The sequence below is a fragment of the Saccostrea echinata genome, unplaced genomic scaffold (genome assembly GCF_033153115.1).
Source record: "Saccostrea echinata isolate AGI-Se365-2 ecotype Australia unplaced genomic scaffold, CSIRO_AGI_Sech_v1 ptg000002l, whole genome shotgun sequence".
NCBI classification, from domain to species: Eukaryota; Metazoa; Mollusca; class Bivalvia; order Ostreida; family Ostreidae; genus Saccostrea; species Saccostrea echinata.
In genome coordinates this window covers 798311-814889 of record NW_026889751.1, presented here as the reverse complement: position 1 = coordinate 814889, position 16579 = coordinate 798311, and the positions used below count along the sequence as shown (strand labels likewise).

Genomic DNA, 16579 nt, shown 5'->3' with positions numbered 1-16579 from the left:
AGTAAAAATATTGAATTTAATCAACAAAATAGATTACTAGCATTTTCTTTTCTCATCTCATTAAAAATGACAAATACAAAATGTGAAAAAATGTAGATTGTTATACCTTTAAAAATTGTTTCCTATGTAATTCTATACTTATAAAAGTCTAACATTTCTAATGTTTTACTTAGCGGTCATAAAAAAAAATCGATGTTTGACCGCAGAAAGAGATATTGGACATGTCGATGAGATGTTGGATCGCTTACGTCACAATGTGGGCGGGGTCAGCTGTATCTTATATGCATTCCTTGGAGTTTGACAGAACTTTACGGAATTAACCATGTTTAAACCGCGGTGCGGGTAAACAAAATTTACATCATGTTATATCAAAATAAAAAGTGAAAGGTATAACAAAACATTTATTGACTGTGTTCTCGGGCAAAATGCGCTTTGTCGACCCCCCGAACCAAACTGTTTGCCTCCGGCTTAACGGCCTCAGGCAAACAGTTTGGTTCTTGGGTCCGACAAAACGCATGTTGCCCTCGAACCCAGTCAATAAATCCTTGTATTCTTATTTTTTTTTTATTATTATTTATTTTCATTTTTTTTTTTTTTTTGGACAGTTTCTGATATTGAATACAAGGTCTATGTGACGCATGATTCCCTTGTGACAAACAATCATTCTCTTTGTGATACTAAAGAAACTCACTCAGATCAGCGAGGGAAAATTGTAGTGTTCGAATGTTCACATGCGATTTTAGGCAGCACGATAGAGATCCAGGCACCGCCTCACGTACCCTTAACTATCTACGAAGTCAGCTCAGCATGTAAGTGTAATAAAAAGCTTTCCATCGTGAACTTCATTTTTTATCTATACGTGAATTCCTAAGAAGGTCATTTGTAAAGTCTTGCCTGGATTACTGATTTGACTGATTGTATGTTGTTCCCATTGGGGAATTTTTCACTCATATAGAAACGTCACCGTATGCCGGTGAAGGGCTTTAAGACTTATACTCTGCACTCCGGGCCATTTGGTCCCAAATATCTGACGTTTTCCTGGCTTTTTTTACGATTTGATATATTACATGCCAGGAAAACGTCAGATCCGGCGCTATTACGAAAACTGGAAATTTCCCCTTCTCCAACCGGAGTTGATTTCGATACTTGCGAACCGAATTAAAGGCCGAACTCACAATTTATCAATAGCACAAAACTTCTAGTACTCACCAATATCGATGAAAAGAAAACATCACTCCACATTTCGATACAGGACTTGCAAGATTTTGAAATACACAAAATTAAAACAAATCTTGACAGTCAAATAAAATGTCTTCATCGGATTGTATATTTTATAAACGAACCATAAAAACGATGTTGATGAGTACTAAAAGTATTGTACTATTGATAAGTTGTGCGTTTGACATTTAATTCGGTTCGCAGACACGGAACCTCGGTTTTAAGGTCTCCTTCGAAAGACCCGTGACTTACAGTCTTTTATTTAAAATGCCGGGCGCTTTGCAAAGAAACAGTCACTACCTATGTTTACGTATTAGGTTTGACGCGCGGCAAACAGGAAGCGATTGCACCACCACTAGATTTTGCACGAATGCTGAATTTAGCCTTCATTTTACCGATGGGTGACATGTTAAAGTTTTTGGAGCAAATTTATTTCCATATGCAGGCCCTATGGTAATCAAATTGGAATGAATGATAATCTAGGAAATCCAGACTTTTCTCTGATTCTGCCTCTTACACACATTTTTCGATTTTTGAACAGGTTAAAATCTATGTAGGAGGTCCCTTCCTAAATCTTAGATGAAATTTCATTGATGTTGCATCTAGGCAAATTAGTTCTTAGAGCAGGTTCATTCAGAAATATCTACATGACATGTATAAACCCTTACTGGACCAAACTCGTATGGATTACACACTACCAGACTTGCTTTGGATGCTGGGTTTGATTTTCCAGAAGTCAGTGAATTTGTTATAGCGAGTCCTTTCCCAGGTAATTTTGAGTCTTATCTGGACCAGCGTTGCATGGACGATGCATTTCGGGATGCACACGATCAGTCTTGCTTCTGATGCTGTACTTGACGTACATTTTCCAAGTGACTGAATAGATCAAGTTCTTGGAACCCTTCCGACATAAATTATGTAAATTCTACCCGATTAAACTAGGATATATGCGTTGCATGTAGGGATGCGCATTACGAAAACATGAAGTTAATTGACGTTGGTGTGGGTTTTTGTAGTACCTTCATAACATTCGTCGAGGCGAGCTTCGGAATCTGTTATTACCTGGTATGTTTTTAAAAAGCTAGTGTAAAAGCTAAACTTCGACTAACAGTAAACTAATAGACGGGACCATCTGACCCCGTTTACAAAGCTGGGTTATTTTCTCTTTTTCATGCTATTTTAAACAAAAAAGTTTAACATTATCATAAACACTGTGTTTTGTAAATGTAGCTTGTACTAATGGTGTATATGGTGAAGAATGTGATTCCCTTTGTCCTACAAAATGCCACGGAAGATGTAACAAGATAACAGGAGAGTGTGACCAATGTCCAGTTGGTCAATTTGGACCTTCGTGTAACTTAACCTGTTCTAAATACTGTGGACAATCAGGATGTAACAGAACGACCGGGCAATGTTATCAGTGTGACGAAACTTTCTGGGGACAGGACTGTACCAGAATCTGTTCGAGAGGATGTTGGCACCACTGTCAAAGAGAAACAGGACACTGCAAAGTTTGTCATTCTGGATATCGTTTTAATGGCACAACATGTGTACAATGTCGACCTGGGTTTTACGGAAAAAATTGTTCTCAGAAATGCAATACAAAATGTAAAAATGAATTATGTGATGCCGAAACAGGTAAATGCACCGATTGTTTGGAGGGGTTTTATGGACAACTCTGTCAGAATGACTGTTCTAGTGATTGTTTGAATTCTTCGTGTTCTGCATCATCAGGAGCTTGCTTGGAATGCGCACCTGGTCATTATGGGACACAGTGTAATCGATGTTTGAAAGGGTACTATGGTGAGCAGTGTCAAGAAAAATGCGACTACTGCAACTCAAATAATTGTGATCCTGTAAACGGTACTTGTAAAAAATGTAAGAATGGAAAATTTGGCGCCTTTTGCAAACAAAGTTGTTATTCATCGTGTAGAAACAAAACGTGTCATATCAATGGAGAATGCATTGCCTGCAATAAAGGTTTTTATGGTGAATATTGTGAATCATTGTGCCCTCCAATAAATTGTAAAATTTGTAACAAAACAAACGGTGAATGCTTGCGGTGCATCACGGGATGGTACGGGAGACAATGCAGGGAGGTATGTCCGGCTGAATGTAGAGCAGGTTGCTACATGACCAACGGAAGCTGTGATGACGTGCAGTCGCCGAGTCCTCAGAGCTCCTCTCAAAGTAAGATTTCTTCTGAAATTGCAGTATCAGAAAAAGTTTACATTAGGAATCCCAAAATTATTTTTAATTTTTTTCTTTTAATACAATTAGTCTACCACTTGCTATTTAGCAAAGAGTAAATAAACTGATCAACCCATGAGAACCACTTGCTATTTAGCAAAGAGTAAATAAACTGATCAACCCATGAGACTTCGTTGGTTTGATTTGCTTTAAATTTTTTTCGTTTTTAGATATGGTAAATGTCATGATAATAGGTGGAACAGCATTATTGATAGTATTATCCATTGGCTTCCTCGTCAAGATTTGCCATCTTCAGAGAGAAAGGTGAGTTCATCTTTATCTGTATAATAACATCTCTATATGAGAACTGCAATGATTGTCATATTTATTGTAATAAACAAACGTCATCATACTAATTTTATCAGGTTTATGTGGTGAAATCTAAAGTTTCCACAGAAAGGTGTATGTTATCTATCTCTAAAAAATATTATTTAATTAAGATTTATTTTGTTCCTTGTTTATAATTGAAACATACATTCAACAGAAATAAGTTGGTTAATGGTACCCGTGGATGCACAGTACATATTACTTAATTGACTGAATTGTAGAAACAAGACGAGAACGGAAGCGAATTATGGACGGTCCTTCAGCCTGTCTGGACAGAACTCATCTCATCAGTACCATTCCCTAGTTGAGGAACACACATATGAGAATGTTAATATTGAGGGAGAGGTCGTAAATGAAGCGGATATAGAGCCAGTGACGGAGAACGCATGCGCCACCATTGAAGACTGTAATGATTTTTTTAAAGCAGAGATAAATTCGGATATCAGACTCCCGAAGAGGTTTATGAGGTTTGCCTCCCTGGATGAGGATATATTAAGGAGAAAGCATAACCGTGCTTCTGAGTTGTCTACACCGTATGAAACCGTTATTATAAGGGAGGATTCCTCGCGTGTGTCTTATTACAAAAAATAATTTTCTTTAAGATTCATAGTCGATCGGAAATTAACAGGAAATTAACAATTTTCTTTTTCATGGGCTAAAACATTATCACCTAAAAAGTACTTGAATAATCAGGCATAATAACACATGTACATGTACGTAAATATTCAGGAAAAGAGAAAATGAGTACGAGTTGATCAGTGGATGACTGAAAAAGTAGCATAGCTTTTAAGAACACATGCTAAAATCAAATATTGGATGCATGGAGCGATATATATTTGTATTTATTTTGGATGTGAATGATGCATACTTTAAATCTCTAAAATAAAAAAAAATTGTAGATCGTCTAAGTTGTTCAAATTTCTTCCATTTTGCCAATATCCTTACAAATCTATACATATTTTTATCACTTTATAGGACATTATTAAGAACAAAAGGCCCAAGGGCCTTAAAAGTCACCTGAGTATAATACAACAATTTAGAGGATCCACAGAGTATAAAATAAACTGATAGATGAAGCTTTGTTGCCCAAAAGCAAGAGAAATAGGATGATCAGGATCAACGAAATTATTAGTTTAGTATTCAGTAACAACTCATAAAGTAGTTCTAATCTGCTCTCCAATTATTACTATGCAGTCTATTAAAAAATATTAGTGCATCAGTGCTATCTTTACCCCCATATAACCCCCCATATAATAACCTCTCACATTGGCCTCTCTTGGTCTTTGAAGAACATTTAACTATTTCTGTCTGATTTTTATTTATCTATTATTTATAAATTTACCTGATCATAAAAAACTATGAATTCCTATTTGTATTATACAATAAAGATTTTTGCATAATTTCCTTATTCTATTAGTCTTTCAAATACATTATTTACAGTTACTAATAATCAAAGGTGAATGACAAAAGGGAATATTAAATAACTTCTCTTAATTTTTGTTTGTTTATTGTTTAACGTCCCGCTCGAGAATTTTTCACTCATGGAGACGCCACCACTTGCCGGTGGAGAGCTGCAAATTTTTACTATACTCGGCAGTCAGGGCCATTGAGCAATGAGGGATCTTTTTCCACCTGATTCGGGCCAGCACCTACTGCGACGTAGGACCTCGGTTTATACGGTCTCATGCGAAGGACCGGTCTCAATGTCCCACAGTGGGATTCGAACCCGCGACGTAAGGATCAACTCCTTACTTCCCGACTCTAGAGTGAACGCTCTAACCACTGCGCCACGCGGGCTAGTTCTCTTGGTAGAATACAATACAAATTGATAGAGTCCTGGACCAGAACACTTGACCAAATGGTCCAAATGTTCAAAAATCTGGTAAAAACCCTTGCTTTTACCTTGTTTGCATCCGATATGCCCAGGAGCAGAGAAGACTTTCAAAGAAATTATGTATTTTCACTACATATTCAACACAACCCCTACATTAACACCAGAACCCATGGCCCAGGGTCATGAAATTGATTTCACGAATTTAAAAAAGTTACCCTTATTATTAACTAATGCACTTAGTTGAAGATTTTCAAAGAATTAACACATTAATAGACCCCCCCCCCCCACACACACACACACACCACGGAGTGACACTATATTATCAATAGAGCCCCACCCTTACACCAGAACATCTAGATCTGATCCAGGGGGCATAAAACTCACAATTCTGGAAGCAGCACCCTTGTTCATCATTACTATACACTTAGTTTTTTTTTTTGCTTTATAAACAGGAGCAGATAGAATATTTTCAAAGAAACTTCCTTTTTTACTATATAATCAATAAAGCCCTCCCCTCTTTCACCAGAACCTCCGACCATGGGCTCATGAATTTCACAATTTTAGAAGAGGCATCCTTGCGTATCAAAACCATGCACTTCGTTTGTTTGAATAACACCCAGGAGCAGAGAAGAAGATTTTTGAAGAATTAATTCATTTTCACTTTATAATCAATAGAGCCCCGGCCTTACACCAGAACCCTTGACCCAGGGGCCATGAAATTCACAGTAATGGAAGAAAAACCCTTGCGCATTATAGCTATGTACTTAGTTTGTTTAATATTCAGGAGCACAGAAGACGACTTTCAAAGAAATAATACACTTTCACTATATAATCTCTATAAAGCCCCGCCCTAGCACCAGAACCCCTGACCCTTGGGTCATGAATTCCACAATTTTGGTAGAGAATTCAATGCTTATTACAATCATGCCAACAGTTTGACTGCTTGGTGTCCAGGACTAAAGAAGAGGATTTCTAAAGATTGCATTAATATTGGTAATTTAAGCCCCACCCCTCAGCCCCCCCCCCCCAGGGGGGGGGGGGGGGGCAGGGACCATGAAATTTATAATTTTTGTTTCCCTTCTCCCATAGATGCTATATGCTAAAATCGGTTTAAACTGGTTCAGCGATTTCAGAGAAGCTGAAAATGTTCAAATATTAATGCATGATCCACATCGCACAACGCTGCACATAGGTCACTTGAGCGACTAAGGTGCCCTAAAAATGAAACTTAATGCGGCAAAATTTATTCATTTTACTTATATAAACATATGCTTAGTTATTATTTTCATGATTAGAATATTATATTTAATCCGTTTTATTCATCGATATTATGCTAGAGAATATCTTCAAATTGTAAACTATGTGTACGTTTGTTTTAGAGATTGTATTTTTTTTCACTTGGCTTGGATAAATATAAATATTTTACTTCTCAATATAGATAAGGAAATACACATACGCACATGCATACTACATACTGCATACTCATTCATAAAGAGTGTTGAACACTAATTCCAGCTGAAATGAAATTCCAGTATATATATATATATATATATATATATATATATATATATATATATATATATATATATATATATATATTATATATTAGCACTTAAGACGTGATTAAGTAGAAAAGCATTTTGAGAGTAATGCATAAGCAATACTAGTCCCCTACCGGCAAGTGAAATCTGGTTCCCGTTAAAAATTAAAAATGCCACAATTCTGTCAAAAATCAATGAAGCAGAACGAAATGCGAACTTGATCTATAACTTATTAAGGTAAAGTCACATGCCAAAAATCAGCTCAATATCTGCAAGCGTTTAGGAAAAAGTGCGGAAAACCCTGAAAAATTGGAAAGGCCGTAATTCCGTCAAAAATCATTGATGCGGTACGAAATGCAAACTTGATCTGTAACTCATCACGATACACTCACATACCAAAAATCAGCTCAATATCTGCAAGCGTTTAGCAGAAAAGTGCGGAAAATCAAGTGGGACAGACTGACAGACAGACGGACGGACAGACTCGGAGGAAACCTATAGTCCCCACCGGTTTCACCGGTAGGGGACTAAAAATATTGAACACATATTGGCAGAACCATGTCTTTTATTATAAATAACATTCTGAGTTAACACGCCACTCGCATATTCATATACTATGTAAGCATATACTACAATGTATGTAAGCTTTTAACAGCATAGCATTCACAAATATTTAACAAGCATTCTGAGAGTATTGCATTAGCAATACTAGTCCCCTACCGGCAAGTGTAATCTGGTTCCGTTCCCATTAAGAATTGAAAATGCCATAATTCCGTCAAAAATTAATGAAGCGGGACGAAATGCAAACTTGATCTATAACTCATCAAGGTAAAGCCACATACCAAAAATCAGCTCAATATCTACAAGCGTTTAGAAGAAAATTGCGGAAAACCTGTAAAAATTGAAAAGGCTGTAATTCCGTCAAAAGTCAATGAAGCGGAACGAAATGCAAACTTGATCTGTAACTCATCAAGATACACTCACATACCAAAAATCAGCTCAATATCTGCAAGCGTTTAGGAAAAAAGTGCGGAAAACCAAGTGGGACAGACTGACAGACAGACAGAGGGACAGACAGACAGACAGACGGACGGACAGACGGACGGACAGACTCAGAGGAAACCTATAGTCCCTTCCGGTTTCACCGGTAGGGGACTAACAATCATTCTGAAAGTATTGCATTAGCAATACTAGTCCCCTACCGGCAAGTGTAATCTGGTTCCCGTTAAGAATTGAAAATGCCATAATTCCGTCAAAAATTAATGAAGCGGGACGAAATGCAAACTTGATCTATAACTAATTAAGGTAAAGCCACATACCAAAAATCAGCTCAATATCTACAAGCGTTTAGAAGAAAATTGCGGAAAATCCTTAAAAATTGAAAAGGCCGTAATTCCGTCAAAAATCAATGAAGCGGAACGAAATGCAAACTTGATCTGTAACTCATCAAGATACACTCACATACCAAAAATCAGCTCAATATCTGCAAGTGTTTAAGAAAAAAGTGCGGAAAACCAAGTGGGACAGACTGACAGACAGACAGACAGATGGACAGACGGACAGACAGACGGACGGACAGACTCAGAGGAAACCTATAGTCCCCTCCGGTTTCACCGGTAGGGGACTAACAAACCATATCAGAGCTGGGGGACCTGGAGACAACAGTATCCCTCAGCAAATGGTTATCTGTCAGAATTGCATTCCATAATACGGCGATAAACGTCATTTTCAATATATATTTATGGATATATCTGATTAATGAAAAATATATTGTAATGTCTATATATATAATTATATATTTGAATGCATGTGATAAAATTCTTGTAAAATATGAAAACGAAGTGTATCTGAAATATGAAAAAATAATCAATCATGTATATATGGTGAAAAAAGTTAAGTATGCTAGTAATAAATTTAAAATGTGTTTGTATCTGTACAAAATGTATATATCATTTTCAGTTTAATTCAGTTTTTTGTCCATTATTTCATCTGAATGAAGAAAGTCAAACGAATGGTCGTCTTCGCTGCCTTTAGTCGCAAGTGAATCATCACCTCTTCCTATGACTTTGGGTTTACTTGTGACAGCGTTCTCAGTCTGCATTCCCACAAAATTTTCTAGATTTTCCACGCTCTGGGGTTTAAAACAAAGTTTTGCTATAATGAGAAGGGTGATCCCGGTTAGCACCGCATTCATACCCAGCACCAGTAGTGGGTTATGTGGGGCGGATGTCAGTCCCGAGAACATCACATAAAATAGTCCCTGCCCCAGGGAGAGTAGACCAAGTAATCCCAGGAAAGCACCGGGACGGTGAACAATGTCAGTGATGACGACTCTGGTCATGCTTAGTACCTAGATACTGGAAAAAAATAAAATGAAATATTTTCATATTCAAATGTCTGGATAATTTTGAAAAAAATAAAATAAAATATTTTCATACTTATATGTGTAAATGTCTGGATAATTTTAAACTACATATTATTTTACAAGTTCGATAGAAGTTTAACACACATGAAGATACTTAACCAGCTAAGTTTTCAAAAACAAAGAAGATAGCAATAATTATTATGAGTATGAATCCGCACCTCGTGCCCCAAGATGAAGTTTTTTTTAGCAACCCATGAAATTGACATTTTTGCCTCCCTCTTATATACCAAAATTGGTTAAGTCATTTGATAAATAAAAAAAATTAGGAATATTCACAAAAGCTTTCTAGCTGCAGACAAAAACGGGTTGCAATGGATCACCTGAGTTAATCAGATGATCAAAAGAGCAAACTTGGAACCCTCTCTGCCTTTTGTATTCCGTTAAATTAAATTCAGAGTAAAAACAATCAAAGTAATAACTCTAAATGATTAAATAAGAATTCTTACCTTGAGAACAAAATATCAGAAAGAGGAAACAAAATCATAAAAAAGGATTTTAAATTTAGAATCATATTTTCAACGCGCTGTGATTTCATTGGTACACGTATCTACAGGTAGAAGTCATTGATGCAAGACTGTCGAAGCTTCACGATAAAAGAGCGATAACTCTAAATCAAAACGGAGAAAACACGTGTCCACATACAGCACAGGCGATTTTAAATCATTGAATTTACGCGTTTGATGTTTACGTTGTATGAGACATTTAAACCTATATAAAATGATCAGACGTCTACCAAATGAAGTAAATCTATCAAATATCAGACACAGAGGATTACAAATTTAACTTTGTCGATATAAACATGTTTATTAATTGGATCTGGGAAATTCTTTACTATTTTGGTAGGTAAAAAATTATTCTAAGTTCAATATTTTTAATTTCCTCTTTTCTGTCAAAAGCATTTGACATGTTTTCAAAACTGAAATGAGGAATTGTTTGAATGTCTTTTATAATTGTTTCTTCAGGTTTTTATAGGCGGGCAAAATTGATGATAATAGGACTAGATAATGCCGGTAAATCTACGCTGTTGTCTCTACTTAAACACGGAAAACTGATCCAGCATCCGCCGACACCTCGACCAGGTATATTTACAAATACAAACTAACGTACGTTTTAGAGTGCTTCTTATTACAAATGTTTTATGGATTCTTATAATTTAATCTTTCTTTTAATAATATATATATGAGAATTATACATATATTTAACCATTTATCATTAGGTGAGCGAGTAATAGTTATCAGTAATAAATACATATATGTACATGTATGATATACTAATGTAGAATACATTAAACGTATGTACACATGTATATAGTCTAAAACTAAAATCGTGTAGAAATGAGTGCTTGCTCTTACATGCAATTGAAGTTAAGCTTAGGCTTGAACTCCTTGATTTTTCTAAGATATTTCATAACAATCTGTATTAATCAGAATTTATGTAAAGTCTTTAATAATTTTTCCCTGTATTTCAATAGAATATCTTAGATAAGTGTAAAAGTATTCAACATCATTTTCTCTATTTCTTTTAAAGTTTCGGAGGAAATGACTCTTGGCGGTATTACATTTACAGCCTACGATCTAGGAGGGCACCAGATGGGTACAGTATTTTTCTCTTTTACTCCATATAGAACCAATCACCAACTGGCAACGTATAATTTTAAGTCATAACTGTTCATGATCAGTATCAGATACAAAAGATTTTAACAATGTTTATTTATTTAATCAGTATTTTATTAATATGTAAAGTCAGTTTACATAATTGGATTGGACATCAGGCATGGCCTATATAAGTCCTTTCCAAGAAGGTCAAGGTTACAAATGTTAAGAATTGACAATTATTTACAATCACGATGAAATAATTCATAATAAGTTACATTAATTTCTTTTGTTAACTAACGATGTTTTTTAACGATGTTAAACACCTTTTTTCTAAAATTTATAAACATATTTCTTCAAGATTTTGTCAATCGTTAGTAAACATCATATATTCCCATCTTCTTTATGACGTGAACGATTTGCAACTACGCCGACAAAGTATTGTTGTATTACGTGTAGTTGTGCCCGCTTTATTCAAGTATTGTACGATCACAAAATTTTACAATAATCAATAACACCAAGCGTACGACATTTCAACACTATTCAACCATTCCTCACTATAAATTAAAGTCCAGCCTTTTTGTCTTCATAGACAACTGCTTTTTGGATAAATATGAACTCGTAAATTTGCTTACCTTGTCATTGGTCATTTGCAAAATTATGTAAAGTTCAAAATTTGCTTACCTTGTCATTGGTCATTTGCAAAATTGTTTTGTTAAAAACATACTGGTTGTACTCCGAAGTTGCTTGAGTTTTTGATCGAAAATTAATATCTATGTAATTTTTGGAGATCAAGTCTTTCAACAATCTCTCTGAATTCCCATGGGTACTATGTGCGCCACGTTATAAACAGAGCTATTTTTGTATTCATACGAAGCAGAATTTATTCAAAAACTTCTTCATGAAAAGAAGAAGTTTCTAGCTGTGGCCTTCAATTCGAAATTTTAATATATCGACGACTTTTTATCAATTAACAACATTCATTTTTCTTTCCGACATTGATGTCACTTTGAACTCGAAATAAAAGACACCACAGAGACGGACACTTCTGTGTCATGTTTGGATAGTTTACTAGAAAAAGACGTTAATGACAACCTAACATAAAAACTTTATGTTAAACTTGATGACTTCAACTTTTCTTCGTCAACTCCCCTTACTTGTGTAGCAATATACCGTTTTCACCTTTATATGAAGTTTATGTCTCCCAGTTGATTCAATACGCAAGAGCGTGATCTACCTACGAACAATTTCTAAATACAGGCATGTATTGAAAATAAGTTGATGATACAAGGATATCAACACTATCCTTTAAAGTCATCATTTCGCAAAATCTGTACAATGATATCGTTAGCAAATACAACCTATCGTTAAGTCGAATGTTGACTGACGTTTTTCATACAAATTGTTAGGCCAATTTTTACACACTGAATTGTCTACGGATGTACTAAGATGACAGCCTGTTAACGTTACACTTGTACACCTGTACTATGTTGACAGCCCTTTATTGATACATGTACCATGTTGACAGCCCCCTGACGTCACACTTATATTGTATACATGTAGTATGTTGACAGCCCCGTAACGTTATACACCTATATTGCATATAATTATGTACTATGTTGACAGCCCGGAGACTCTGGAAGGAGTACATGCCCGCCATTAACGCAATTGTGTTTGTTGTCGATGCTTCCGATAAAGTCAGGATTTCGGAAACGAGAGCAGAATTAAAGGTACATAGATCAAAAGGGTTGTACCTGTTAAGGTAGACAAATAAAAATTTACAATTATTGATCGGAACATTTTTAATATATAGACCATTTTAGACATGTTTTGAAGGAATAATCCTCGTTCACTATCTTTTATATAATGCATTTATAACAGGGATTATTAGAAAGTGAATTTCCAAAAGAAGTTCCAGTTGCTATACTAGGAAACAAAACTGATAAAAAAGACTGCTTCGGAACGGAGGAGTTAATACAGGTGCTTGGTTTACAGCAGTACCTGAATACGGTAAGTCAGGCATGTTAACTTCACAATTATTTATTTTAAACAGGGAAACAGTAGTGCAATTAATTCTAAGGCAATTGGACAAATCCTTTTCATTCCTTAAAATAGGCTTATAGTAAAAGGAAACACGACTAAATTTAATCTATCCTTTGCATGTTTGATCTTTTTTTTCAGAGTGAAGAATGTGACACTTCTTGTCGACAATGCCAAATCTTTACGACCAGCATGCTATATCGTCAAGGTTATGGAGACGCTTTCAGGTGGCTTGCTAAACAGCTGAAATAAATTCGCTATACTTCTTTCTAACGTGAAAAACGGGTTTCTAGGGACATCCTATGCATGTTAAAGAGACAGAACTGTTCCACGTTTGTTTTATTCCATGTCATTTCTGTGAATTAACAGTTTGACAGGGTTCAGACAATGTAAACAGGTTAATAAATTTGAATTCATCAAGTTATTTATAGCATTTTAAATCGTTTGTACATACTATTTTCAGTCCATTATCATAAATAAATTGACCTCAAGAAATAAAATATGTTTACTACTGATAATCGATGTATATTTGTAAGAAAATACAATAAAAAACAATAGCAAGTTTTGTTTAAATTTGCATGAAAAGTTTAGTAAGATTCAGATCTAAGAACAGTTGGCTCAGAACAACAAAAGACCATAAGGGCAGATAACAAATCTGTGATAAAGTTAATTTTATTTTTACTGTATGTTCCAACCAGTACATTCAGAATTTACAATATATCACAATAATTATATCGCAGAGATTAAATTAAAAAATCATTGTAAGTAAAAATTAACATTACAAATAAAAGCCTCCATTTAGGAGGTAGAATTCCTCCAGATAAAAAAAATACATTCTATTTTGAAAAGAATTTTTCACGAAACACAAAGTGTGTCTCCGAATCTCCGTAAGAAACTTGGAGAAATGAGATAAGGCATTGACAAATAACTTAAAATCTTTATCCTCAATTTAAGAAAGATGTTTAATTGATTTTTGACAAGCATGGAACAACATTTGTAGGAAATCTGAAAAGCTGTTATATCTCTTCTTTCTTCACACTCCCCCAATCATGGTGAAAAGCACAAAACTCATTTTCTGTTCTTCTGCATTGTGTATTTGGATGAAAAGGGGAAAATAACAAACGGTGATCCATCTCAAAAAATTCTATAAAAACACAAATCTGTGAACAGGGTATAAAACACGGACCCTTCTTCAGACTAAATCTTGTTTGCATAAGAAGTTTGACAAAAACTGATTAGAAATCCTTTATTTTTTCCTCTCATTAATGTTATTAAAAATCGTAAAAAGCAAAGGTGAGATAAAACATCCTAAGATTCCTTTGATGACATACACGAAGGGTAACAGTGTCCGAATATAATATAATGCAAGTAATTTTTACATCAAAAATGTACAAGTATATATACAAGATTACTTCGTCATATTGGCAATTTCAATTTGTTTCCGTATTGCGGTTTCAGACCACAAGGAATAGGTGTGTTGGAAATTATGTAATCACTTATATCATTAATTAGATAATCAAGGGGAATTATTGATTAATATTGATTTGAAATATTAATGGGGTAAATAATCAAATATTCACAATTGTATATCAATTTTTAATAAGGTTATTATTACATAACCATTTTATGTGATCTACATCATTATATGTAATCTAAATTTGGGTTAATTAATAAAGTCATAGTGGTGGCAAAGTGCAACATAACCTTTTCTTTCTGTGTTATGTATTAATATGTATAAGATGGAGGGATCAGGTGGTGAAGGAAAATCATAGGAATATGCATCGAATATGCTATACTGAGAATCTAGGGGATTCGAACATTATAAATTATGGATAATACAAAATTAAGGTGAAACCATACTCGTTTGACGTCATATTGTAAACCCGAATGGCTACTACAGTGCGTACGCTATTTGCTTTTCCCAAAAAATAACTATATTTTCCTAATTGGATTAAGACTTTAATGTAATGCCCCCCATAAGTGATTGAAAAAGGCTGCTTTAAAAATATGCGTGAAAAATTGCTTTTTGTTTAAGAATTGTGCAGAAATGCATATATCTTCAATAACGAGGTTTCGATCTGTGTAAAAGTGATTTATTGTCTGCTTTGGCAAGACTTAATTTTTCTGAAAAAAAAATAGTTGAATGTATTTAAAAGTGATTTATTTTAAAAGATATTTTTGTTAAAATTCTATACTTAGAAATGACATTTTAAATTTTTGCAAGAGATTTACCTCAATATTTGAAACTAAATATTTATATACCGGGTATATGAAAATTGAAAAAACAGGAATCTACAGCTAGAGTGTATTACATCTTTAGTGTACTGCATATGACTTTAATTTTTTTTAAAAATTCTTTTCAACGAAAAAAAAATATCATATTAATGTATCAATCGAGTCAAATTATGGATATGTAATAATTTCATTTACTTGTTTTCTTTCTTTAATATATATATATATATATATATATATATATATATATATATATATATATATATATATATATATATATATATATATATATATATATATATATATATATATATATATATATATTTATTATACTTTCATGTTAAATACTAAAATCTGATTGGTTTAGACACATTTAACAATCCGTAATATTACCCTCAGCGTTAGCAACACACATGACAACGGGTAACATTACGAAAATATCACATGCGTTCAAATCATGCGCGTACGGTTCACCGTAGAATTCTCAAAACGTCGGTTGTGCGTTTGAAAGAAACCGAGTAAACGACGTCAATAAAAGCTTGCGTCCGATGTGGCTTACTTGAAAAAGACAAACGACAGACGAAACATCCTTGCGAGTGCAAACTTTAGGTGATAAAGGACTTTTTGAGTAGCAAACAAATAATAAAGAGGTTGGTAAATCTTTTCCGAAGCTTTCTTATTGAGAAAAATAGAAGCGGGGAGTTTGAAAGCTTTCTAAGCGTGAACTTAACGACGATCTCCGAATTTTTTATGACATCCGAAATCAATAAGACATTCAGTATAATAAAATAAATAGTGCACGTTTTTGAGGGTAACAGTTGAAATTGACACCCCTCGGAAAACCATTGTCAACCTCCGCTGACGCGTCGGTTGACAATGGTTTTCCTTGGGGTGTCAATTTCAACTGTTACCCTCAAAAACGTGCACTATTTATATAATATATATATATATATATATATATATATATATATATATATATATATATATATATATATATATATATATAGCTGAATGTTATTTATCTGAACCTGATTTTGCCACAGAGGGTTTGTCTGTACTCTCATCCTTAAGTGGCACTGATAAAAAAAGATAGTTCCTATAAATATGTTTTATGTGAGTT

General features: G+C 34.3%; 2 protein-coding genes across 2 annotated transcripts; both read left to right on the top strand.

The window, feature by feature from the left end:
* Positions 1–592: 592 nt before the first annotated feature.
* LOC133203297 (protein draper-like) lies at positions 593–4653 on the top strand (the record flags this gene model as incomplete). The annotated part of the gene is made up of 4 exons (XM_061339108.1): positions 593–809; positions 2449–3408; positions 3639–3732; positions 4017–4653. Coding segments are annotated over 4 exons (1641 nt in total), but the record flags the coding sequence as incomplete, so codon positions are not given.
* A 5657-nt stretch (positions 4654–10310) lies between these two features.
* Positions 10311–13527, top strand: LOC133178323 (uncharacterized). The gene is made up of 6 exons (XM_061313056.1): positions 10311–10434; positions 10558–10674; positions 11123–11188; positions 12814–12917; positions 13069–13197; positions 13369–13527. The coding sequence occupies exons 1-6, from the start codon at positions 10395–10397 to the stop codon at positions 13477–13479; spliced, it is 567 nt and encodes a 188-aa protein (XP_061169040.1). The 5' UTR covers positions 10311–10394; the 3' UTR covers positions 13480–13527.
* The last annotated feature ends 3052 nt before the right edge of the window (positions 13528–16579 follow it).